The sequence below is a fragment of the Bombus bifarius genome, unplaced genomic scaffold (assembly GCF_011952205.1).
Source record: "Bombus bifarius isolate JDL3187 unplaced genomic scaffold, Bbif_JDL3187 scf7180000007978, whole genome shotgun sequence".
NCBI lineage: Eukaryota > Metazoa > Arthropoda > Insecta > Hymenoptera > Apidae > Bombus > Bombus bifarius.
The window spans coordinates 2644052-2669654 of NW_022884363.1; the positions used below are offsets into that span (position 1 = coordinate 2644052).

At 37.7% G+C, this 25603-nt stretch overlaps 4 protein-coding genes across 18 annotated transcripts in view; 3 read left to right on the forward strand and 1 right to left on the reverse strand.

The window, feature by feature from the left end:
• LOC117204459 (cytohesin-1) overlaps positions 1-5806 on the forward strand; it is a 60410-nt gene extending 54604 nt beyond the window's left edge. For 7 of the 9 annotated variants that reach the window (XM_033441874.1, XM_033441878.1, XM_033441879.1 and 4 more), the window contains 3 exons: positions 873-1103; positions 2261-2330; positions 2671-5806. In XM_033441874.1, the coding sequence (XP_033297765.1) occupies positions 873-1103; positions 2261-2330; positions 2671-2758 (389 nt within the window). In that variant the 3' untranslated portion in view covers positions 2759-5806. The remainder of the gene's footprint in view (positions 1-872; positions 1104-2260; positions 2331-2670) is intronic. The other 2 variants (XM_033441875.1, XM_033441873.1) reach the window with 1 other exon arrangement.
• Positions 5807-6464: 658 nt separating this feature from the next.
• LOC117204472 (39S ribosomal protein L12, mitochondrial) lies at positions 6465-7646 on the forward strand. The gene is made up of 4 exons (XM_033441896.1): positions 6465-6625; positions 6879-7119; positions 7207-7335; positions 7415-7646. The coding sequence occupies exons 1-4, from the start codon at positions 6555-6557 to the stop codon at positions 7529-7531; spliced, it is 558 nt and encodes a 185-aa protein (XP_033297787.1). The 5' UTR covers positions 6465-6554; the 3' UTR covers positions 7532-7646.
• Positions 7647-8277: 631 nt separating this feature from the next.
• On the forward strand, positions 8278-13244 carry LOC117204375 (putative pyridoxal-dependent decarboxylase domain-containing protein 2). 4 transcript variants are annotated; one of them, XR_004487073.1, is made up of 11 exons: positions 8278-8437; positions 8559-8744; positions 9360-9773; positions 9845-10126; positions 10209-10280; positions 10346-10582; positions 10657-11001; positions 11087-11372; positions 11459-11716; positions 11799-12240; positions 12738-13244. XR_004487073.1 is itself a non-coding variant. In XM_033441698.1 (10 exons), the coding sequence occupies exons 1-10, from the start codon at positions 8372-8374 to the stop codon at positions 12047-12049; spliced, it is 2397 nt and encodes a 798-aa protein (XP_033297589.1). In that variant the 5' UTR covers positions 8278-8371; the 3' UTR covers positions 12050-13244. The 4 variants fall into 4 exon arrangements, 3 of the variants coding, with proteins under 3 accessions (XP_033297589.1, XP_033297591.1, XP_033297590.1); XM_033441698.1 differs by having other exon boundaries at positions 11799-13244; XM_033441700.1 differs by having other exon boundaries at positions 11099-11372; positions 11799-13244.
• A 4374-nt stretch (positions 13245-17618) lies between these two features.
• Positions 17619-25603, reverse strand: part of LOC117204572 (protein tweety) — a 42025-nt gene continuing 34040 nt past the window's right edge. For 3 of the 4 annotated variants that reach the window (XM_033442106.1, XM_033442104.1, XM_033442105.1), the window contains 7 exons: positions 24202-24474; positions 22543-22877; positions 21748-22179; positions 21380-21481; positions 21066-21308; positions 19688-19881; positions 19479-19607 (listed from right to left, as the gene is read on the reverse strand). In XM_033442106.1, coding sequence (XP_033297997.1) covers positions 19710-19881; positions 21066-21308; positions 21380-21481; positions 21748-22179; positions 22543-22877; positions 24202-24474 — 1557 coding nt within the window. In that variant the 3' untranslated portion in view covers positions 19479-19607; positions 19688-19709. Of the gene's footprint in view, positions 19608-19687; positions 19882-21065; positions 21309-21379; positions 21482-21747; positions 22180-22542; positions 22878-24201; positions 24475-25603 lie in introns of all 4 variants that reach the window. The other variant, XM_033442107.1, reaches the window with a different exon arrangement.

Sequence of the window (25603 nt, forward strand, 5' to 3'; positions counted from 1 at the left end):
CTGAGAATACTTTTTACATTTCACATTGTACGTAACTTTCTGGTCTTAGAAATTTTCGTTATTATTTTATATTAATCTACATGGTAAATATTTTATATCAATCTAAACCGTTGAATCCTCTAAATTCCCAAGATCGTTGTTCGAGCTAACGCGTTCTCTATTGCCAACGTAGTTCCGCAAGTACACGCCACCCATGGCGCGTAAAGCGATCCGGATGGTTTCCACGATGTATGCGGGTATTCAAAGGCCTACGGGACGGACAAAAATACTCGCTCGATGCATCCGTACAAGGAATCGATCGTTAATAACCAGCCATAATCAAACGATCGATTCGCGATCGAGAACAGCCCACTCTCCGTGTACAATCGAAACCAGATGAGACGATAAGGTTGTCGCTGCAAAGGGTTACAGGGACGAGTGAGAACATCCTGGAACAGCGTTTCCCAAACTGTCCGGCCACAGAGGTCGAAAGCCTCGGTCGGGCGACTCGAATATTTTCACCATTATGCCCAAGCATTCCAAAGATACTGGCGGTGATTCGAGATACGACGCGTGACTGCTGGCATTCTATGTTCAGTCGCGCTGAAACGCAAAAATAGAATTTACAAATTGACGGACGTTGCCTGCCTCGTAATTACGTGTATTACGTTCATGCAAGATTTGAGGAAGAACGAAAAATGGGAAATACGTTTGGGAATCGTTGGTCCGGAAGCATTCCCCGACGACAACGAGACGAAAAACCCGTCAAAGTGTCTGTACTTTTCTTATATCGTATCGCTTTGTCCCTCTGCTGCCCTGACGGAGACAGCAGGTAAATAACGCAATTATAGTTGTGCATCGATCGTTAGCTTTTAAATCGTTGATGGTTGTTTCAGGCGGACGCTACAAGAGCTGGAAGAGACGGTGGTTCATATTAAACGACAACTGTCTGTATTACTTCGAGTATACGACCGACAAGGAGCCACGAGGCATCATTCCGCTGGAAAACATTCAGGTCAGAGAGGTGCAGGATCGGCACAAGCCGCATTGCTTCGAGCTATACGCCGCTGGCTCCGAGTTCATCAAAGCGTGCAAGACGGACAGCGAGGGAAAAGTTGTCGAAGGTACCTAACCGGGGATCCTAGATGAAAGCCTTAATTGATCGGTTCCGTGACCTACCACCCAATCCACTCGATTACGGCTATCAGCGCGTTTAATTACTCGAGCCTGCGCTATACTTGGACACTTTTAACAATCGTAGATTGTTGAAACTTCGATCAGCTCGGTCAAGTTACCTTTTTTTTTTGTACGTGGAGAAATCCTCATGGACACTCCGCTGTTGCAGTAATTGCGTAACAGCAGAGTAGTGTCGGACTCTTACCGACTAAGACTCTCCACGATGACCATTCAACGCGTATGACAGGGGTGCTCCAGCAACCACTTTTATGAATTAACTTCAGTTGCACCCCCCTTCACGCGTTCTCTGTTCTAGCCAGTCCTAATATTTCCTGACTATTGAATTGGCCCAAAACTCCAAGGGCGAAAAATGGCTTCGGCGCGTCTCCTCTTCGTCAACGCCTCACGGAGCGGTCACCCATCCTAGACCGCTCCCGTGACCGCTGCTGCTTAACTTTCGTGATCGGCCGGGAACGAGTGTTTCCAGCGCGGCTAACGGCGTTGACCGGTCAAGTCACCTGAATTTAAGCAATTTCGCTTATCTGAACGAGAGTCAATCTGTCGAGGCAGAAGAGGCGAAATAACGCGTGAAAGTCGCAAGTTGTAAACGCAGTATTACGGCACGAATTATATGACTTCGATGTAATCAATTGGTCAAGAATATAATTATAAATGAAACGTTGATGCGTTGACGTGACTTTGGTTCTTATAATGGGTTAATGATTATCCTACGCGTGGGAACCATTAAGAGAATCAGCTAAGCGAATGCACATTGTTTTTTTTAAATTACGTATCAAAAGCATTACGCTGCCTTTTCTCATGCGTAATTTCAGCGTAGGAACGAAATGATCACTTGGAGAAAAAAATGCAATTTTAAACGCACGTTGACTTCTCTAAATTGAAACCTGGAAGAGCCAGGGAATTAATAGAGCACGAAGGATAAAGAATTCAAGTATCGGTCGGGCAAAACGTCTTTCTCGTGTGAAACGATCGAATCCTATGCGTGTTGCGTTGCCATTTAACGCAGCCCTTTTTTTTCATAGCACGTCGTCGTGCTCGCAGTAATTACACCGGAATTGTAACTGTTGTTCTTTGCTCTTTACAGGCAAACACACCGTGTACAGAATGTCTGCGGCCACGGACGAAGAGAAAGAAGAATGGATCAAATGCGTGCGGTAAGTTGTTATTCATTCTGTGAATAATTCAAAGAAGACTTCCATTTCTGACTGAGGTTAGTGCTGCTTATTTAACGCTTCCGTGAATCTTTTACTGAAAATTGTGGACGGTTTGAGTTTATATAATTTACGCTTTTAATGGTCGAGGGTTTGTAACACGATTCTTCCTCTTTTTTGTTATTAAAAGTTTTTAAGCACAAACAACTTTTACACAAACATCGCAATTAATTTTATCAGTGATTTAATAAATTCAAATATTTCTACTATCGCCTAAAACGTATCTTTCGCTCGTAATGCAATCCAAATTCGCTTCTATAATTCGCAATTTTTTCAATTCTAGGCAAAGCATATCGCACAATCCCTTCTACGACATGCTTGCAGCCAGGAAAAAGAAGGCGCAAAAGACAAATGTACATTCGAAGAGTTAAACTTTACCATGGACACAGCTTCTAGAGAAGCCTGGCGAGACACAAGACTGTCTATTCACGAGCCTACGTTCCTATCAGGATCGTGAAATACAATCAAACTAATCTGTACGGAGCTCCATCCGACTGCGCTGATCTAGCAGAAGATATACAGATGTTCGCTTCACCTGTTGATGAATGTTCGTCAACGTAGTTTAAGCGACACGCAAGACACAGGGACAAATACGAAAGGAAGGGGAAAACGATGCTATTGATTGAGGATCGTTCGACATTATGTTTTGTATAAGAATTTACGCTGCGTTTTAGGGGCCTAGATGTGTATTATTTAAACAGATTTCGACGATAGACACGAAACGTTTCCCTAAAAGATGAACGAGTAGAGAGAGAGAGAGAGAGAGAGAGAGAAAGGGAGAGAGAGAGAGAGAGAGAAAGAGAGAGAGAAACGTTGAAAGCTGTAGTAACTTTGAAGGTAGTAAACCGTATACACATCCAACGATCTCGTCGACGGTGCTGGACAAGTTCGAATTAGACGCGAGAAGACTACTTTTTCTTTTCGTAGAATTCGCAAAAAGATAGGTAAAAGATGTTCTGAGGGAAGCTTCGGCGGAATGTTTGGGGAAGTTGATAGAAGAATATGACGCGTGTAGCTTATCGATCGATGGGATGATAGATTCGTCCAGAACAAAGAAGAGACAATTTTGGAAAGAGTGAAATCTTTCTTATTTTCTGGCAGCTTTAGAGAATTACCGAAGCTCGATATTGCTTCGAGCAATCCAAATATGCGTAAAATATTTATTTTATACGGAACCTTCGCGCGTGACAATGCCGTTTCGCGTTCTTTGCAAGGAAGAAAAAGAACCGGAGGTTCTTTACCTCCAACCGAAGGTGATTAGGAAGTGTGATGGAACAAAGACTTTACAAACAATTATAAACGAACAATTATAAACGCGAGAACGAATTGGTAAGACGCGTGCATTAATGTGATAGTTGTGTATTTATTTGAGAGAAGAATGAAAAGTGTATAGATAAGACTAGTTCAAAACGTTTCCTCGATATGCCAGAAATCATCTTAAACTGTACATTGTCGTACAGTTTGTAAGTATGGCATGTTAGCCAATTACGTGACAGTAGGCTAGAACGATTTGCGTTTTTTTCGTTTGAATTATATATATATAAATATAAATATATACATATATATAAATATACATATTACGCACGAGGCGCGTAACTTTGTGCATTATATATATCGCAATATAATAGTTATGATAGTACGCGAAAGTTAAATAGTAACTTGATAAGATCCAATTAAGAGCCTGCATCCTGACAGTATTTAAATTCTCGCAACAAAAAACTGAAATATAAGCTTAATTTACAGAAGCGTGGATCCGCGTTATCTACGAAATCCATAGATTTGTTATTATGCGTTAAAAATAACTTATTCGTCTAGGTTATTCTTCCTGCTTTTTCATTTTTAAATGATTTAGGCAAAGAAAAATATATCACGATAGATTTTTCGAATACATTTGGTAATGATTTTTGTAGATAACCGCAACCTTTTTTATATTTACAAAGTGTATCGATTGTCGCTAGTCAAGCTCTTTCTACTTATCGAGCCCTTTTTACAGGAAATAGCGCATTTCAAATGTTCAAATGTTCAAATGTTCAAATGTTTATTTGTAATTAAGTAGTTGCCGAAGCAGATTTTACACTACTCGCTATTGTTCTCCGATTCTAGTTTAAGAAATCGTACCGATCCGTCTTCGTGTCGCAATTTCTAAACGTAGGTCCATCTTAGCGATTACCTAGCGAGCTTAAATCATAATCGTACCAATACATAGAGGAAAGACAAGAAGATAAAAAGGAAAGGCAAAGATGCGGGTGCCTTTGAGATCTTGTTCAAGCTAGTCGTAACAATTAATCCGTCATATGCAAGGAGTATGTAATAGAACTCCAGGATTAATTATGTTCTCTTTTTTTTTCTTGCTACATACGAGAGAGTCAGACATCGAAGAAGCCTTATTATACATACATTAAATAATGAAACGCAAAAGTAATTATATAGGGCCAAGACTAATAGGATATAAGTTTTTTAACGTCACGCTACTCATGGTAGGATGTATAACTGTTCTGCGAGACAGTAATTTGTACCCAATTGTAGTTTTCGAAGAAACGCACTATTTCTATTCGACTAATGGACAGACAATTGATTCGTGGTTACCGACCCGTCCTTGAATCATCTTTGTACAGACTATTTTCTCTTTTTTCTTTCCTTTCTTCAACTGCCTGCAACCACATTATACAAACAATTCGAGGGACACCACGTTGATCATTATTCGTCTGTAATATTTATCCAACAACGTCGATGATTCCTTCCTTCCGTAATGCTACAGTAACGATAGATGTAAAAAAAACTGGTCACACATTGTTAAGGAGTTGTGTAAAGTTAGTTTAGGAGAATTGCTTAACGTGTTCACATCCTTCATATCATGTTTCCTTGAAGAATTGTTTGTAGGTTGATGTAATATAATTTGTACTTTATTTGGGGAAAGATTGATTAATTACATTTACTACTACACCAAATTATTGAAATAACACGCTGATGTGCAGAGATGTAGAATTGTTCGAATACCTATTTTAAAAAGAGTAACGATACGACTTACGAGAAATTTTTTCATAAGAAATAAAGTGATAAAAAGAAAAGAAAAATCAACCCGAACAATGTGTAAAGTTATAATTTAGTCTAAAATACTCTAATCAAAACGATTGATTGAATTCGAAAATAAGAGAGCACAAATTTTGTTTCTTGATGAAGAACTCGTCAAGTGATAAAAATGATGCACACTTGCAAGTAATAAAACTTGTGTATTAGTAAAGTGATTTATTCAATCTAAGAATTGTATAAAGAAAACTGTATTTTACAGTGCAGAATTGTATATTTCGTTGTATATTATTTTCACTCGATAATTGTTATGTATTCATACTGATCTGTGTACTGTATTTACGATCTTATATGTATTAATTTAAACGTAATTAATAAATATTTCCATTTCGTAAAAAATCTCGTAGACAACTATCTTTATTTAAAATAAATAAATTTAAAGATTGGAAAGTCTTTTTTGTACCTTTTTAACTAAATATACGATTATATATTTCCGATAGTTTTAATGTTTTTAATGTCCAATCAAAAATATAATGTACGTATGTATTATGACCGACGAGGCACAGACTACACGCGATATTCAATGCTTTGTCGTGAACCATGTTTGGGGTTCACCTGACCCCCCATATCATTTTCTTGTCGCATGCAACGTTATCGATTCAGTATAGTGTGAAATTACAAGTAACGTATAGAATAGAATAGCTTGCGAAAGAAATATAGAATCTTATACTTCTGCAACTGTTGAAACAGTGATTTTGTGCAGAACATGTTATATTCTTAACATTTTCTAGTTTAAATACGTCCCGACTGCATAAATTAATGTTCGTTTCTGAAACTATTAAGTGAAGTTATTTTTTATTTTCGAACTATTAAGTAAACTGAAAATCTGAGCTTTTTAAACAGTAATTTTTTAATGCGTTTTAATACAACTATCGAATTATTACAAATCGGCTTTTATTTTACTATTTTCTAACGAAAACATTTTTATCATCAATGGTACTGTAGGCGTTATAAATTCTCTAAAATGATCCTAGATGTCGTGGTGAAACGTTTGACCCATTTATCATTTCTTAACGTTTTCATTCTCATTGTTCGCTGTTTTTATGTGAAAAAAGTTTTAGTTTTATAAACCACTGTAAAATGAATATAATGCATACATTACGATTTAGCTGTCAAAGGAATATCCATCAAATTCGCCAATTTCACAAATGGTACGAATTATTATGTTGAAAATATGCAATTTAATGAAACGTGATTGCATAACCTCACTTTTCTGGGTATCTTTAAACTACTATTTAATATATAAAATACAGTCCGAATAATTACATCAAAATGATGTAACACAGTATGATGAAACAAGTTGAATTGTAAAAAAATGATGTGTCTATTTTACAATGGTAGTTTTTGTAGTTTTAGAAAATGATCGTTCACACTCTTAATTTTATTTTAATTCTTATGTTTTAGTATTATTCAACAATCAGAAGTTGCAGCTGCTGCTACAGCTAATACAACTTCTGTGTCTGAGTCTGTTTCTACACAGCAAGAACCAGTTAATGCTAAAATAGAGATGATCGCTAATCACATTGTTTCCTTAAATCTTATAGAAGTAGCTCAATTGAGCGACTTACTTAAAAAAAGATTAAACTTGCCAGATGCACCTATAATGCCTATGGGTGGTTTTGTTGGTGCTGCACCAAAAGCAGAAGTATATATGCTGCTATTATAAGAATTTCATAAAGTTAAGAAAAATTACATACTTATACATATATGCATAAAAATTGTCTTGTTTCAGGAAGAGAGTGAAGAACCTCAAATAGTTCAAACTGCATTTACTATTAAACTTATTGCTTTTGATGAAAAACAAAAGATTGCTCTAATAAAAGAGATAAAGGCCATATTACCAGATTGTAATCTTGTTCAGGTAACTCTTTTGCCTTATATATTGTGTACAACAAAATCCTATCAAGTTCATTAAAATTTGTAATCTTTTTTCTATACAGGCCAAAAAGTTTGTTGAGAGTGTACCAGCTACAATCAAATCTGATATCCCGAAAGAAGAGGCTGAAAAGATAAAGGAAATTGTCACCAAAGTTGGTGCTACAGTTGAAATTGTTTAATTCCTTTATGTAAATATATACGGAAATTCATCTTTTATGGATTTAATAGAATTTTATAATAAAGTAAGCATTTACAATGATCCATTAAACAAAAATAAAACAATTCCACTATTTTTATCATTTTATCAACTTATTTTCCATGTTTTTGCGTACATTGTTCATAAATAAATCTTACAAGTAAAGATTAACATTTAAGTGTACATTTAAATTATGCTTTACACTATTGTTATATAAAAAATTTTAATAATTTTAATCATATAAATAATTTAGAATTGTACAGAAAACCATAATGTGAAATAAAAAACTGTGCATTTTAATATTCATTTATTTAATATTATCAATTGCATGTTTTCAAATAAACGTAATTTCCATTTCTGCAAATTCTAATAAAATCGGAAAAAACGACTAAAAAAATTTAATCGCGTTAATAAGAGTTGTTTCTTCGAACATTTGCAAATAACTAACATATTTTCAATATTCATTCGAAGTCCTTCGTTTAAATTAAAAGCACATGTATGTTAATAAGCTGATACGTATGCAAAGTACTGCATTTCAGCTAATCAGCGAATTGAACAACTGGCACTGCGATAAAAGCCGTATCGATAAAATAAGGACCGTATCAACTAACTAGTCGTCTTTTCTTTAATTACCAGTTAATGCCAGAAGAAGAATACAAAATACTTTTATCGAACCTAAAGTGTATCGCGTTTCGAGGGTATACATCTATATAAAATCTATTTTTAATCGTAGAACGGAAATTGTGGGAATTTTGCTAGTGTTCAGCGGCGGTGAACGGAAGTCGAATTGCGACGGTACTGCGCCACGACGACTATTGCCACGATGGCTGAGGAGACTGACACAAACGATAAAGCGACGATGGAAAGTATAGCGCAAAACATACTCGAGGTTCGTGTCAGCCGTGATCAAGACAGTGCGTGATAACGTAATAGTAGCTTTCGAAGTGTCGAAAGAAATTTTGCTACCGACAATACCCTATTATCCCGGTCTTTTTCGATCATTTTGACAGGTCAGTACCGGAGGTGGGTCTACGTCGAACGAAGTAGCCGCATTAGAGTTTCAAGCCTCGCAGGTGATATCAAGGCTCGAGGAAGCTGTCGAAAAGGCAGCAGACGATGGCGGTACCACCTGGAACAATCCCTCTGGGTTCCTCTCGCAATCAAAAACTGCCGACGAAATATTAACTTTAATTCAGGTAGGTAAATACGACGCTAGCAGAAACCATTGATTCGCGGCTATTGGTTGTTTCCCTTAGATTTGCATGTTAATTGGTCGGTATAGCTCTGATTTTGGCGAATACTCGTCACGTGGCTCTATGATTGTTACGAATCGTTTAACTGTTCTTCTAGAATTGGAAGCTGCCGCTCTTTTTTCAATTATTTAAATTGAACGTATCTGCCAAAAAATGTAAAAATTTTCAAAAATTTTGACCCATTCATGTCAGGGCTTTAATTGAACGTATCTGCCAAAAAATGTAAAAATTTTCAAAATTTTTGATCCATTCATGTCAGGGTTTCATTCTCACTTTTCATATATGATTTCGTGATGTTCTTACAAACATGTATCGATTTGTATTTATCTTTTATTGGATGTAGTAATAGATATATTAATTGTAATAGGTAAACATTATTCAATTTTCATTAAAATATACGTAATTTGAGTTACACTCACGACCATGTATTTATTATAATACACATATATTTCTTGTTCATACATATATATTTCTTGTTCATACACATATATTTCTATTTAGTGATTGTAATTATACTCTTGGAAAAACTTGAAATTTAATTATAAATCATGCTTACAGGACTTGGTAATTCACGAAGACGCTCCCCAACCGGTGAAAGATGATACAACGGAAACGGCAACGAGTCAAGTGACTACCTTACCAACATTAACAGAGCCAGCAAAATTAGCGTTAATCGCACACACTGTTTCTGCTTACGCGCTCGCACTTCCAAAATCGCATGCTCAGAGATTAGCTGGCCGATTGGCCGCAGATACAACCAGATGGCTAAGTCATATTTTCCGTTTCGTCGATTGCGCTTCTTCGTTTCACGAAGATCACTTGGAAGGTTTAGTCAGAGTGACCAGGTTGGCTTTACACAGGAAATATCCCCGGTATATGGAGGAAGGTTTCACCGCGCTTGCGGCCTCACCACCTTTAATTTACAGTTCTGTGGCCGCACCTTTAGGTGTGGTTCAACATCTGTGCAAACAGGTATATAAACTTAGAGTTTGATTCACAAAAAATGTGGGCATATAACCATAGATTTGTGTTCTATTTTTTAGCTTTCTTTGCCACTCCATTGTGTAAGACCCATCCCCCATAACACAATGTTTGGATCGCGATATAGCATGGACGTGTCAGCTTTGGAACGTCGCCTCGCGGAAGACACGCAATCAAATAGCGTGACACCGCTCCTGGTATTGGCAGAGGCGGGATCAGTATTAACGGGACACTGCGACAATATCGCTAGATTGCGTGCAATTTGCGACAAGTACAATGTCTGGCTCCACCTTAGAGGTCATTCTTTAGCCGCATTAGCGTTAAATAATTCTGCGAAGGATCTGGTGTGTTCATATTTAGTATTTATTTCATTTTATCCTTTAAGGTTAAAAGTGTGTAATATACGGACTTTTTCTTGATTTTCAGCCTTCGAAGATCGCAGATAGTGTTACGTTACCTCTTGGAATATGGCTTGGTATACCATCACTACCAGTAGTAGTATCCTTTTATACATATATACATACTGTTTAGGTATTGTTGAAATTTTCTTAATGTATACATAGACACTGTATAGATTAACAGATACGAAAGGTGGTCGACCTACTCCAAGAGACACAACTTTGTCTCTGGTATCAGGTTTAATGACAGATTCGTTGTCAAGACGTTTACCGACTTTACCCTTGTGGGCCACTTTGCAAGTGTTAGGTAGAGATGGTGTACATAATAGATTAAAGAGATGCTTTTTGGCTGTGGAAGAATTATACAATAAAATTAAGAAATTTTCTTGCATAAGGATATTGGTAATTGATCCGAACAATGATATCCTGTTCCATAATTCGAATTTTCGTTCCAAATCGTACGGTTTGTTTTCCAGAGTCAACCACCTGGAGGAGAAACAGGGTCGTATACCATAAACGAGCTCCTAACAAACCCCGTGAATAATCCACAACTATTCGAAGCTGTAGCCAGTGCATTAGTGTTTCAATTTGTACCTGCAGACAGGGATCCACAGACAACAGAACGTGTTCCTCCTTATTACGATAAATTAAATTCCTGGCTAGGACAAATTCTTCAAAGAGACATTGAAAACGTACAAATAGAGCTGTGTGAAATAGAACATCATGGTATTGCGATTCGTATTTGTCCTCTAGAAAATCCAGACCAACCTCCTACGACCGAGGATATAGATAACGTAATAGCTTGTTTGGAACAGCAGATAGTGAGTATATTTTAAAAGTGACGGTCATATGCAGTTAAGGTAGTGACAATTATTTGTCAACTAACCACTGCCATTTGCATAATAGGAAATATTACAGGCAACGGTCGAGCATAAAGCAACGTTCGTGCGATTAGTCTCAGAGAATGACTCTTTACATTTGGTAGAAATGCCTGATTGGGCAGGTTTAGGCGGTGTACGATACGCACCTCCTACTTGGATCCACGTCATGACCGATCAGGCAAAAGAGGAATTGAACAGATTAAACACGCAATTAGTCGAAGCTTTACGGAACACAGACGCGGCATTTTCTCTAGGAGAAGGCGCCGACGGCTTAGCTTGTGTACGATTTGGTATGGTTACACAAGATACAGGTGAGCAAAGATTTACATTTCTTGTCCCACAGTTGATTTGAGTTTATCTAGCATGTGGACTTGAAACAAAATATAATTTTTCACAGATGTGGCCGAATTACTATCCTTAGTTCTACAAGTCGGTCAAAAAGTAGAAGCTAGCTCCAAGCTATTGGATACTATATCCGAAGTGGTGAAAAGAGGTATCGAAGCAGCACAGACGGACTTGGAAAGAGAAAATGCAGAAAAATTATGGCAAGAAGGTATTCTTAGACACGTGCCTGTCGTTGGAACTTTCGTCAATTGGTGGAGTCCACCCTCGAAAGAAACTGGAGTTCGTGGACGTAGTTTAAATTTACAAGCCGGTACATACTTTATTTACACGTTAAACTTCCTTTACGTATCCATAATTAATTAATTAGTCAATGACATATTTTTCGCATCCAGGAGTTGTCGAGAGTACAGAGAATATTTACAAATACCATATGCAATTGCAACCAAACTCCACGGTGATTAATGGATCTGGTGCTAGAACTCCACCACAGCCCCTTGTACAGACTCCAGTTGGCGCTGGTAGCCAAAGTCATAGTCGTTCATCGAGCCATTCCAGTTTACAGAGCGGAAAAAGTATCTCTGTAATCACAAATACCGTACCCCACCCGCAGGTAAAAGAAGAATCCGGTGAGGTGAAGTCGTAGTAAACATTAAACGATACGATTAATCGAAGAAGATTCAGTTCGTTAAGTTCAAATCTCTGAACTTGACAAAGGAGCGATGCTCTAGGTGAAACGATCGAGCGTTTTCGGTAGAAGCTACCCTTTACATTCTCAGAGCACAGCAAAAGAATTAGCGTTTCTAAAGCGTTGAGGAGCTTAATAAATCGACAAAGGTAAAGCCACGCTGTCCTTTCTGTCGTTCTTTCTTCAATAAACTATTTTATGCTACTTTTCTGTCATCTTGGATTAGTCGTATTATTTTTTTCTATTTTATCCGTTTTATTACTTTCATCGACAATTTAATTTCATGGATACTAGCAAGATCTATCGAAGATGGCTTGTGTACTTATTAGACTGATAATAAGCAAAGATGTTAATCTTACTACGAGTTAATTTGATAACAAGTAATAACTGTTCCTCATTCATTAAAGTATTTCTCTCGTAGCACAATAATCAGAAGCGTATCTTCTTACTTTCATAACGCAACATGAAAAGAGTTCCCTTTAAATTTTTAGTTTATCGAATGAGTATCGATTTTACAATAAAACTACATAAATTGAACAGCTGACTATTTAAGTTTCCAACAACAGTGTTTTACATTGATATGTACACATACATTCTGAATAAGTTTATCAATCAAACTTAAATTTTTCCACATTTTACTTTACAGACTACATTTTTTACATTTTATTTGCGAGTTCTTTCTTCATGAAGCACAACATACATTAAGAACGGAAAAAAGACACATACATAATAAAGTCGCGATTGCTTCGAGCATTTAAAAAAGAAGGTATTACGCACGCGTTGTAAAATTTATTCGAGAAAATTAAGCTTTTCTTTAAGCATCTAACAAAGCGTGTAAAAAAAGAAGGAAAATCAGAACAATGTTCCGATATTAGAATGATAACCAAAGAGAGAGAGAGAGCGATAATGTAGAGTTACATTGAAGCAATTTGGATTGTTACGATGTAATAATGTGTAATTTGCAACGGAATAGGAATTACTTAGTTCTGTTGTGTTAAAAAACCATAAGAAATACGTTCACATTATTACAGTATTCGGTAAATTGTTGATAGCTACATTGAATGGAAAGAAATTAAATTATATGTATATTTATGTACCAAAATTGTTTTAATAAAGTACTGCAATTCAATAAATGATCTTAACATAACTTCAAGTTTTTGAGTGCTTTTTTAAATTGAAATTAATATTTTTTTAAAGATATAGAACATTTCCTTGAAAGGGACAAAGGAATTTAGATTGTTACATGTAATTAGGAAATTACGTATAGATGGCATTCAAGAGAATATAAGATGTAATTATTATATCTTTTTTTTAGCGACTTTTTAAAGATCCAGGACAATTTTCCATTGTTTCATCGATTAAAAATCAAACATCCATCTAAAAGGAGTATGCTTTGTACAGATTATACACCGTAGAGGGAGCAGTGGTGTTATTTAAACATAGACAACGGTGGATCTTATGTCTTTTTATTTTCTCTCTTCATAATATTCGTGTTACCATTACAATAGGAGGAATTAAGTCTGGAATATGGCAATTAGACGTAATTCGCAATGCACAAAAACGGTATCGATTAACGAGTTTCGTTTTGCTCTTTATATATGCCTCTCAAAGAATTCTCTTTACAATACACGCTTGAGAATGCATCTTTCCGCGCGTACAAAAACACCATAGAAATCTTAAACTTACGTAAAATCTCAATAGCCTCTGCACACTTTGTGACTAAACCTCTTTCGTACGTCGAGAGAGAAGAAACACAAGAACAAAGGGGCGATACCCTCTATTATTTTCGTGAATCGATATTTCCAAGGTCCAAAGATCTCAGTTGCACTTCATTTTCTTTCATTTTGGTCGAACGAACGAACGAACGAACGTGTTCATCGATGTACACCGAACGATCGCGTTAAAATTTCTTTCATTCGAGTGCGTACATTATATCTTGAACTGTACAGTGTGTGCAATTCGGTGCGATATTTCTTTTTCCCAACAAATCGACTGTTTCTTAGCTGTAATTTATGCGTGTAAGATATAAAACGATTATTTATTAAATGTGATACTAATCGATTAAATGCTGTTTGATATTCGAATAGATAGTATTGAGAAGTTCGTAAACGATAATTTTACATTTATTGCTGAGATTTGATCCGTGAAATCATACACACTGTATAGTCTATTATACGAACAAAATTTATCGAATCTAAACTTTCTAGTTCTAAGTGGCGAATATTTCTCGCGCGATGTTTGCGTCGAACGAATATCAAGTTTTTCAGAATTTCAGTTTTAATTAAATTAAATTATCAACGAAAATTCGTCAATATCCGTGTTCGAAAGAAATTGTGATTATCGTGTTAAAGGATCTATTTCGTGTAAAGAGAACGTGCGCGTTCCAACAAGACATTATCTCATTGGAAAACGACACCTTTCGAGAATCGATCGTACATTCGTCATGGATCCAGCTTTGAAAAATTAGCCCTCGTGAAAATCGAAACGTTATATCGTTCGATAATCTTGACGTTTGATTTGTTTTTCCTTATCATCTAATCTCATTAAAGGTTCTTCGTTAAATTAATTAAAAAGTTTCATAGGCCAGAACAATGCACCGATTAGAGAAGATTTTTTTACGTCCTATATTCGTACTATATTTCCACTATATATATCAACGCTTCTGAAAATAATTAGTTCTCTCTCGCTCTCTCCCTATCATACATTCGTACACATATAACTCTCTTTCACGCCACTTACACAGTATCAAAATGATGCGAAAAATTAAATACGGTTGTACTCATCGGAAAAAGTGGTTCTCAATTTGATCTCGTGCAGGTTGCTGCTCGATACAATGATACAAATTGACAAAGGATTAGAATTAAAGTTTCGTCAACGACCATCTAGACTACGTGCACGTATATTTAGAATTTATCGATATTTTCGAGTCTCTCTCGCGAATTCGTGGATCTGCCCTCCTCTTTGAGAGACGAGGATTTACTCAGACTTTCGTGTCAGGCCGATTCTGATTAGAACATACAAAGATATTTTCGAGAAGAAAATACAAGATAGTCTTCCCTTTTTATCATACGATCTTCTCAAATCGTGTAAAGATATTTGTTTCGTAAATCCGGAAAATACCGTGTTGATCCCGTTTGCGCGTTTTTTTAACAGTCTTGAAGACGACAGAGACTGGTCAAGGTTTTTCTTTCGACTGTCTCGCGTCGACTGTGTTCATACAGTGTCTTTCTACGTTAATTCTTTATTCTTTGCTCCCCACTTTTGTTTAACCTACTAGAACTTAAATACTCTATCATTTGATTAATTAAAAATTTTAAATAATACTCGATACTCTCGATACTGAGCGACAACGATGCGATGGAGTCAATAAAATATACGATAGAAACTAAAAATACTTTTTATTTTTAAATTATTCGCAAAGAATCTCGAGTTAATCTTTATTAAAATAAGACGAAAATAAAAATATATACACTTTTACATAAAAAGATATTGCAGTATACAAGATATATATATATATATATATATAATATATATATATATATTATATATATATATATATTATATATATATTATCCAACCCCATCGTACCAACCGAAACTCAAAATTGACATATGAAGATCATCGTATGATGTCGCTCGTGTTTTGCTTCACGTACTCGAGATTACTAACTTCGCTTAAAATCTAAGAACGACGAGAAATTCATTTGGATCCAAAGATTTTCCCTTGCCAGCTAAATTCTTCCTCATCGATAGTTAATTAAGTAGAATATTTAAAATTAAGGGAAATACATCAATTCAAGGTATAACGAACTCTTCTAAAAAAAAACGTTTGAAAAATTGAGCCATGTGGAAAGGTTTTGGCAAGAAACTCTGTCGTATGCAACTGCCGGACAAAGTCGAACGTGTACGAAAAGAAAAACCTTTGTTTTTCTCACTGACTAGGATGTTCCTTTTCTTCGATAAATTCAAGAAAACGAAGTTCACATATACACACACATACGCACGCTCTAATTCGTTTCCGATCTCGTTCGTCGATTCGATCTTAAGATTATGATCAATTAATGACTAAATCTATGTGTCGCTATACTCTATGCACTTTATGCACTTTAATAAATATTACAACTATGTACAATGGATCAAACGTGTTTATACCTAATCATGCTTTTTCTACCTACACCGTTTCTATGCTCGTTGCGAACAGTGAACGTAAAATCGTATTTCCTCCTCTAAACTCTCTTGATAATATCGTGTAAACGTAAACGAATAGTAAAACATTTCTTCGGTAATGGCGGCTCTCCTTCTCAGCGATATCGCCGCTCGTTTCCCCTCCCTTGTTCCTCCTTACAAGCGAAGAAACGATAAGAAACGAAAGAAAACGGCAGAGGAGAACGATATTATCTCTGTGTAAAATTTGTAACACCTAAATTTAAGTTATATCACACGTACATCTTCTTGTTTCTTCTTCCTTTTTCATTCCATTCTTTTTTTTTTTTTTTTTTGTTCTTCCTCGCATTTCCTCGGCAACCTTATACGCCTATCGTATTACTGCCTATTTACACACGTTTTCGCTGAATAGGATGCGGAATATAAAGTCGTCCGCTGGTTCGTTGCAATTATCTTCACCAATCGCGAATGATCTCGTTCGGACACCTTCAACTAGGAGTACCGTTACAAGGAAGACTTTGCGCTCCGCAAATAATTCAATCTCGACTTTTTGCTTTATTTCCTATTCGGTTGAAAATCACCGATATTACGAAAACTTTGTTCTGATCGACGAGAATACCATCATCGTGCAACGATAGTTGCTTCCAGTATATTTGCGAATAATCTCTCACTGAACTTTTTAAACAGTAAATATACAAAGAGAAAGAAGAGAAAAAAATGTTCTGACTGTCGATAATTCCTTCGTTCAAATTTTATGATCTAAGTTAACATCGTGTGTGCGTGTGTGTGTGTGTGTGTGTGTGTGGGCGCGCACGCGCGCGCGTGTGTGTGAATCATAGATTAATTGGTATTCTCATCGATCTATCCTTCAAGATCCCAACATCCCTCTGGCTCGAAGGATAAATTCGTGAAATGCAATCTGGATACTCGATATCGATACACCAGATGATTCTAGAACTTTCGTCACATATAAAAAATGAAAAAAGACCTGACGTACATAACGCTTGCGCTTTCACCGTGTTTGTACTTAAAAACGTATGCTTGCCTGAGTATTGGCAGAATATTTTGTTTCTTCTTTTTAATCCGTTTCTTCAACGGTTATCGTTAGTTTTCTCGTTTCGGTTCATCGTGATGTATTTTGCGATAGAAATTCACGAACACTCATCGTCTCGTTGCGAACTTTAAATATTAACGTTGATAAATATACATACACATATATATATAATATATAATATATATATTTATATATATATTTATATATTCATATCACTCGTTCTGTATTTCGTGCGGTAACTTCTTATGTTAATATGTATATACTTATCTCGCAAACGTATAAACTGTATACTGAGATGGTTCACCGAAAAATCAATGATAATTCTGTCTCGTGCTTTCTTCGATAAAAAGTATACAAAAGTATATAAAAATTGTGTCGTGGAATATCGTTTACATTTGGTATAATCGCCGTATAATTCGTGTAAAAAGTTGTTCAAAAAGTTTCACCTTTACAGCTCGGTACGATATAGTTAATTTAAAAGGAGACGGAACTGAAATGTCGGAATGAGATGACTTTGCGTGGGCGAGTAACGATGCACGTAGCTTAGAACGATTATATATAAGAGAAAGTAGTAGGCCACGATAACGACTAAAAATTAACAGCATAAATTATCTCCATGAACATGAAACGTTCAAACGGAACTTAACAAATTTCCAGCATCTTCAAAAATGCCTGATAAACGTGTTCTCTGCATCTTCCTTGTAGGCGATTTATACATACTAATACTTTATGTATACAGTTGTGCTTTCTTGTGTGATGTTAATGAAAATGAATAATTAACAAGCAATAATAAATATGGCAATCAACTTCTTTGTTCGCATAACCTATCATTCGTCTGCTCGATCAAGAAGCAATAATCATTTACAGAATAAACTAACGTAGAATGATAAGAATAACTGTACATGATATACAATTACGAAGTCTCGGGCATACAAGACTTCGCAGGTCTAAATATTCATTGTTTCGAACAAATAAACGATAAGAAGAAAAGTGATCGTATTAGTGTTCTCCAAGTTTCCACAGGACAATTCCATATAGTAATATTCATGTAAATATACTTCGATTATCAATGTAAATGAATCCTTTTTACCTTTTCTAATCGCTTTTCAATTTCAGCGCGAATTTTTACAATGCGGTATACATCATCCCGCTGGTGATCTTTCCGATTCTAAAATTCTTTTTTGCCCCCATTTTTCCTAACTCACATTACTCGCCGACCTTCTCGATTTTGTCGCCACTCCTGCTTGCACAACTATCTTCGTCGAAACTCTTACACGTTGGTATAGCAATTCCTTTATTGTTTTTCATCCTTTTCGTTCGTGAAACTGATGAGAAATATTAAATGTGCGAATGGTTATCGTATAGTTACAAAACATGTATGATCTTACTCTTTCTCCCCTTTTGTTTTGATTCCCCGAAAATTCTGAATATCGTTGCGGAAAGCATGGGTGAAAACTCTAGCTCCGCAGTTTCCACCGATTGTACTCTTAAAACGTAGACCCTTTATGAAATCTTACGTTTAAACGTATATAAATGTTCGTGATTCTTATCAAAAGTTACCAAACGGTTGAGCCATTCTTCTTCGGGTTTAGCGTATAAAATAAGAACGCATATATGAAAATATGCACGTTGGTGCTTGGTCGCTTTCAAAAGGAGTCCCTTAGGACAATGATATTGTGCATTGACGATTTAAATTTTTTAATAGACATTCAGTGAAAGTGACCACAGCGAACTTTCCATCGGACGATATTCCAAAAATCTTAATAATGGCAGTTTTTATGCGTTTGGTGTGTCGTTTGATTTTATAACTCTGTTACGGAGTACAAATTGGGATCGCTACCCTGTACTTGACTCAACGTCGCCACCGTTGACTTGTTTTCTTGTCTCGATTGCGCTCGATTGTACGTTCCGTACATATTTGGTACAGCATTGTTTTGCGTCGTACCGTTGAACTGATTCCTAGTGAAATTTCTATCTAATGTTCGCACCTGATCTTGCATTTGGTCTTGAATCCGAATGTTTGGCGTCTTGTTTCGCACCAGGGATCGAAACTGATTCATATTGGTCTGCGAACGAGACTCGAACTCCCAGGTCGGTTGACTACTGGGATTTGGTGGCAACGGGCGATTCTGATTCCAAGCTGGAGTCGGGCCTCTTTTTAGATTCGCTAGATTCTTCGGGTCTAGAGTCTGTGTTTTGCGAGAGTCTTGGAACGTGGCCAGATGAGCAGGTCCGTGAGAGTTGTGAGACAGGGTACCGGTGAAGGACGCCACGCTTGGTGTCCAAGGTGGTTCTCTACCTAGGATTCCAAAACAGAATCTTCATTTCAAAATTTGAAACTTGTATTTAAATTAAAGAAAAGATTAACGGTGAAATTACCGGGCCCTGCGGGGGCGTGCCCTCAGTAAAAGTCACTGGACTCGAGGGTCTTGCATTGTTTGCTCAAAGTCGCGTACTGGCCAGGTTGATCTCCGAGCCCAGAACGGTGCTCAGCTCGTCCACCTGTCGATTGCTGATTATGCTGAGACGATTTGTGATCCCCGCCTCCTCCGCTCCCGTTAATACCCCCACCTCTGTAAATGGCAAATCGAAACGAACAAAGTTGCAGCATTATCTTTCTCTCGGACGGTTCTCTGATGTCTAATTCCTATCAAGAAAACTCTGTATCATTCGTTCATCTCGTAAAATAATCTAAACATGAACGTTATGAAAAATGAAAACACGCGCAAAAGCATACTATCGCTAATGTTTTCATGTATAGAAAAAAAGGCAAAAACGAACTCTCTTCCTTGCTTTAAACATCGATTAGAAAAAGTAATGGAGAAAATTGAGAAACATATCTATATGAATATTTAAAAAAATTTGAACTGACAGAATGCTGTAAGAACACCAAAGAGGAAACCAAACGATTGTACAGTTATTGTCCTGAAATATAATTGGCGATAACCATGATTAATTCGTCTTCAAGCGATTATGTGATTTCGTTCATTTCATTGTAAAGGTTGAAAGATCAATAGCTGTACCATATTGTTTGCATTATTGCCACCAGAGTGTTGTGAACAATTAAAGCAACATTCAGACCTAACATAGTATCTATCGACATAAACAAATCACATCGTAAACCGTAAACTGAATTGATTCAACACACTGGTAAAAATAGAAAATTAATGCATCTCATAAAATCCAATAAAAAACACATCGTCTATGTAAAGCGAACAAGTAAAGATTTGATGTAACATCTGTACGTTCGTTAATATGAAATAACTATGTAATTCACAATTGATCCGTTTAAAATTTCATGGTTCTCACATCAAGTCTTCAATTTGATGACAGTTATGAAAAGGGATTAAGTGCCAACTTTTTGTACTAAACTTAATTTAACACCCATCGCATGATCCGAAAGAACAATCGTCATAAAACTAAATCCCATTTCAAACCGCATCGTAAAATTAATTTGACGAACTGTCGCAGTTCACTTAACGTTCAACCTTTATCGTATTAAATGCAGCTCCATAATTACCCCGTTTATGAAGCTGAAGTTTAATAATCTGGTACTACTTAAATTCACGTTCTTACTAGCCCACTTACGGTCTTCCCATTAACTCGAAATTATGGCTTGATAACTTCCACGCTAATAACTATCTTCGTTGAGCGTTCTCCCCTAAACCGACGTTTACTTGAGCAACCGGAAGGTTCGTGTACGATAAAGGTAGACGACAGCTAATAAATGAAACCGAATAAAATCTCATGCACAAACTTTAGCATGCTCTCGTGCAGCTGACGTGCTCGAGCAGTCGCAGTAGCGTAGGACGGCGGGGGCGGCGTTAGCAAGAGAGGCTGCTTAATGGTATTTTGAGTGCCATGAGCATTCGGATAAAATACAGAAGGGGCTGTAGGCGGGTACGACCCTTGGCCTCGAAGGGTCCGCGCTGCTATCGCCTGCGAAGCTGCCGATGGCGGTAGATACGGGTCCTGCTCATCGACTTGATGGTAATCTCTTCTAGAACAAAGTCCTCGTTAATCATACTCCGCGCGTTGTATCTTTTAGTTGCGTTAAACGTACACACTCACCGCTTTCGAATATAGATCCAAGTGTGAGAGTCTACCCAAACTAGCACGGTGAAGAACAGTCCCGCGGCTAAGCTCGCCAACAGCATGAAAGTTAGTCCGTATCTGAAGAATTTCAACGGTGTTACGGTATTTCTTTAATTACATCTCGGATAGTTAATGGAGTGCTTTAACCTTCCGCGATCAATCATTTCGCAGCAGGTAAACAGTTTACACAAAATACCATAGAAACAACGCGATCGATAGTTTGAATCGTACATTCGCGTTTCGTATCATTCTGAGAATTTATGATACATGTACATATATAGTTACATCAATTTCTCGTGACCCTCGTTAAATAGCGAAAGAATAAAAAATAGTGCCAAACTCACAATCCTAAATGACATAAGCTCTTCGCGGCATGAACGTATTGTTTGTGAAGAGGCTTGCAATCAAGTAACGTCGTTAATCCCGACATGAGCTTGTTTACGGTGTTCACGTCGATCGAAAGGCTGGTCAATTTCGGCTGCAATTGTTGTTCCTTGAATAGTTCCAGTGCCAACCTGGTCACGGTACTCATGTTGTCTCTCATGTTGTTTGCCGCGATTTGACCGTCGTTTAATCTCTGGCTGAATGGATTATTGCGCGTGTTCTCACAATGCGTGTAATACGAAAGAACCTCGGAGGCTAGAGTGGCCGGTACCGCTCTGGTTAGGTAACCGTCTGGGGACACGCAGAGATCACCTAAGGCCACTGAAGTTGCGAGATACAGCGAAGCCATCAACCACGAGACTATCACCGCAAATAATCCAAACACGGAAAATCTGAAAAGAAGATTTCAAAGCGAACGATTATTACAGTAACCAGAACTAATCGATCTATTATTCCCATATTTTTCAAACATTTCTACTTGATATTTATTCACATTACCGTGAAATACTATGAAATATTATCGTATCGTGTTGTCGAATTATGTTCAAAGCGATTCTCATCCTATCTCTAACTTTTAACATCGTCAAGACGTTTCTGAAATTTACCGATGTAAGATTACCATCGTTCGTTCGTTCGTTTGCAGCTGCGAGAAGGCACAAAAACGTAGTAATTTAAGAGAGTTGAATCCAGTCGGACAGGAGAACCCTGTTTTCGCACGGTTTTTGCCAGACATACGAAAGAAAAGAAACACGTACGTTATGAGAACGCATCTGGAATGTCGCGCAACTCCGACGACCAGCACCACACAGAGGACGAGTAGCGCGCTGAGAACGGCCATGGTGACGGGCCACCTTAATTGCTCTATCTTCTCTCCCATCCCGATCGCGCCAGCCAAGCTGATTCCGCTCAACGGTTTTCGAATTTCGAAGCTGCGGTTCACAGCGATGTTCGTGTTTTGCTTCATGCTCTGCAGAGCGGCCAACAGCAGACCGAGCATGGTTTTATTGCTGACGGGGGCATCGAAATCGTCCCCCAAGGCAGTCAACTGTAGCTGCACCTTCTTCTTCAATGTCGTCTCGATGGTGTCGGTCTTGAAAAGCAAATACCTTTTAAGTGATTTCAACCGCCAAGGTAATACTCACAGTGTTAACGGGATAGCCATATTTAATAGGGTAATTTGTGAGAATGAAGCGAGCATAAAGGTGACAAATGAAGTTTATCCTCTCGCATGGCAGACAATCACATTGGCATAAGTCAAGATTTTGAAAATTTGGATTTAATCGCCTATTCAAACTAAATGAATTTATTATAATGTTGAAGTTTTTTTTTATAATAATGAAGATAGAACGCTATTGCACGAAAAATGGCACCGTGGATCGTCTTACATCTTTATCGTGCTCGATCTTGCGAATGTCCAATAAAATCACGCTATGCTATAATTCCAAAACTGATAAAAAAAAAAAAAAATGTTTTCTTCCTTTACCGTGGAAATAATTGAAGTAATCGCTAGTTCTAGGACACGAGTGATAATTCACTCGCCGAATTCTTTAAAAACGAAGTTAATCCCGTTTACGGCGATTCGGTTAAATTAAGTCCGTCAGATAAAGATCTTTAATTAAAAAATGGAATCTCCTTGGTGGCTGGAAATCGGATTATTTATCACGAGACGAGTCTCTCTTCTTTCAGGTTTATTTCCATTACGGTTGTCCGCAAACTCCTCGCTATTCTTGACCCGAATTAAAAGCGCTAATCAAGGAACATTTAAATGTAAAAAAGAAAAAGGAAAAGAAGACAAGACCGTGAACTAATTATGAACGAGTTGCAGCTCTATTTTTTCGGTTAAAGTGTAAACATGAATGTACGAAGGAACAAGTAGTAATAAGAAAGTTGAAGTGGACGAGATGTTTCCTTCGAGAAGCGACTACTGAAGATGAACGGAACGAAGGTTTGCAGTCGTTGAACGTCGCTAGAGAGCAGAAATAGTAGGAAAGATCTTTCTTGCATTACGTAGTAAGATAACATTCTTCGTTTCCTTTATCTTTCTCTAAAAACAACGTTTTCTCCAAATGATTTAATTTAATTTATAAATACGATAAAAAAAAGATAAAAATAATGCATAGATCGAGTAAAACATCAACCAACGAATTGAATTTCGAAAGAACCAACAAATCTACTCCGATTAATTATTTCATTGCACAACATAAACGTCGCTATCTTAAACATCCATAATTTGTTCTTCCAAGTTCGCCATTGATTTCGAAGCATCGATTATCATTCTGAATCGACATATTCGCCTATGTAATTGGAACGAGGCAAATAACGATATCATCATCGGAGCGTATCTAATTAGAATCGGGCAGGAGGACGTTTGAGAGTCCGTGTCAGACAGACGTATCTCGTGATGGCAGACCAACCTGATTCCGTACACCCATGAGAATACCATCGACGTTCTTTGCGGCGGCCACCAATTGCACCAAACCGTTGTGCACGTCGTCGTTACCGTAGAGGCCGACGGCAACAGCTCCGCTGCAAAGTAACGCCAGGATGGCCAGCGAACACTTCAGCAGGGTTATCGACCTCCTGGGGCGCGGCTTCCGGTCGCAGCATCTCGTTACCAGGTAAACCAGGAGCACCAGCAACGTCAGGATTAACCAGGCTGCAGGGATACTTCCAAGTATCCCGAGACTCTGTTAATTAAAGTTAAACGTTAGTTATCGCCGTGCATCTTTAATAAAACCGTTCGCGTATACCACCTCCTTATCTCATTTTTATCGTTTCCGTTTTTCCTCCCCCCGCACCACCGTTTGCATTCGCCTTATTTTTCTGGCAATTAACGTTCGAGTAGTGTTTCTTTCGGCGTAGACGGAAATCTCGAGGTTTAATTAAATCTAAAACCATCGCCGGGATGCTCCGTTTTCTTTCGTGTCTTTCGTTTTTCTTTTTCCAAAATTTCCTGCGAGCGCTAATGACTCCTTGTTAGAGAGCGAAAGAGAGAGAGAGAGAGAGAGAGAGGAGGGAGAGAGGGAGAGAGATCAGAGAAGCTTCCCAGCTACTTTCTAATTAATGATTATTCGTAGCTGCCGCTCACGCGACCAGTACCGTTAATTAAGCTTAAAACTCGACTTCCTGAACGCATAAAAATTGCAATAACCGTCTCGATATCGTGGAGCACGAGGTATCACCACGCAGAACACGAACGTCACACTCGGTGGCGATCTAAAAGAAATGCGACGCGAACGAGTATTTCCAGTAACCACGCGGACATCCGCGACTAGACTCGACGTTCTCTTAATTTCCCGGCCCGATAACGCGAACGTTGAACCGAATCGCGGCCGATCGCCGACGGATGCGCGCGCTAATCGGGACCACCGGTTACGCTCGATCGGAGCATATTATTAGCGAACGCCGCTATAGAACACGCTTGTTGCTCTTGTTCGCGCTAATTAACTGCCTGCAAGGATGTCGAAAGGTGATCCGCCTGTCTCGCGAAGATCGTCGCTCGCCGTACAGTGACTCACACCGAGTGAATCATAGTGAATTCACGTGCTCCAGAATGCTCGCCGATCGCCGATCGCCGATTGCCGCCAGTATCTTAGGCATTACGAGGGAAGATTGAAAAGTTTTCGAAATTGCCGCTACAAGTTGCTGTATTTGTTATCGTTATTGACACTGCGGAAACTTCCCTCGTAAGAATCTGTCCTCGTAAATGCGTTTTATCGACAGACGGATGGATATTTGTTATTTGAAATTTCATTTCTTTACCCATTGAGTTTTCTTTATACGCAATACGAACCTCTAAGGAGCCAGATTGGTCAA

What these genes read in the sequence shown, in the direction of transcription:
- LOC117204472 (XM_033441896.1), top strand. Translation starts at nt 6,555, where the DNA reads ATGAATATAATGCATACATTACGATTTAGCTGTCAAAGGAATATCCAT. An exon ending in ATTCGCCAATTTCACAAATG is followed by an intron (nt 6,626 to 6,878) that starts GTACGAATTATT and finishes CTTATGTTTTAG; the next exon opens with TATTATTCAACAATCAGAAG. An exon ending in GTGCTGCACCAAAAGCAGAA is followed by an intron (nt 7,120 to 7,206) that starts GTATATATGCTG and finishes GTCTTGTTTCAG; the next exon opens with GAAGAGAGTGAAGAACCTCA.
- LOC117204375 (XM_033441698.1), top strand. Translation starts at nt 8,372, where the DNA reads ATGGCTGAGGAGACTGACACAAACGATAAAGCGACGATGGAAAGTATA. An exon ending in ATAATTCTGCGAAGGATCTG is followed by an intron (nt 10,127 to 10,208) that starts GTGTGTTCATAT and finishes CTTGATTTTCAG; the next exon opens with CCTTCGAAGATCGCAGATAG. An exon ending in CTTGTTTGGAACAGCAGATA is followed by an intron (nt 11,002 to 11,086) that starts GTGAGTATATTT and finishes TTTGCATAATAG; the next exon opens with GAAATATTACAGGCAACGGT.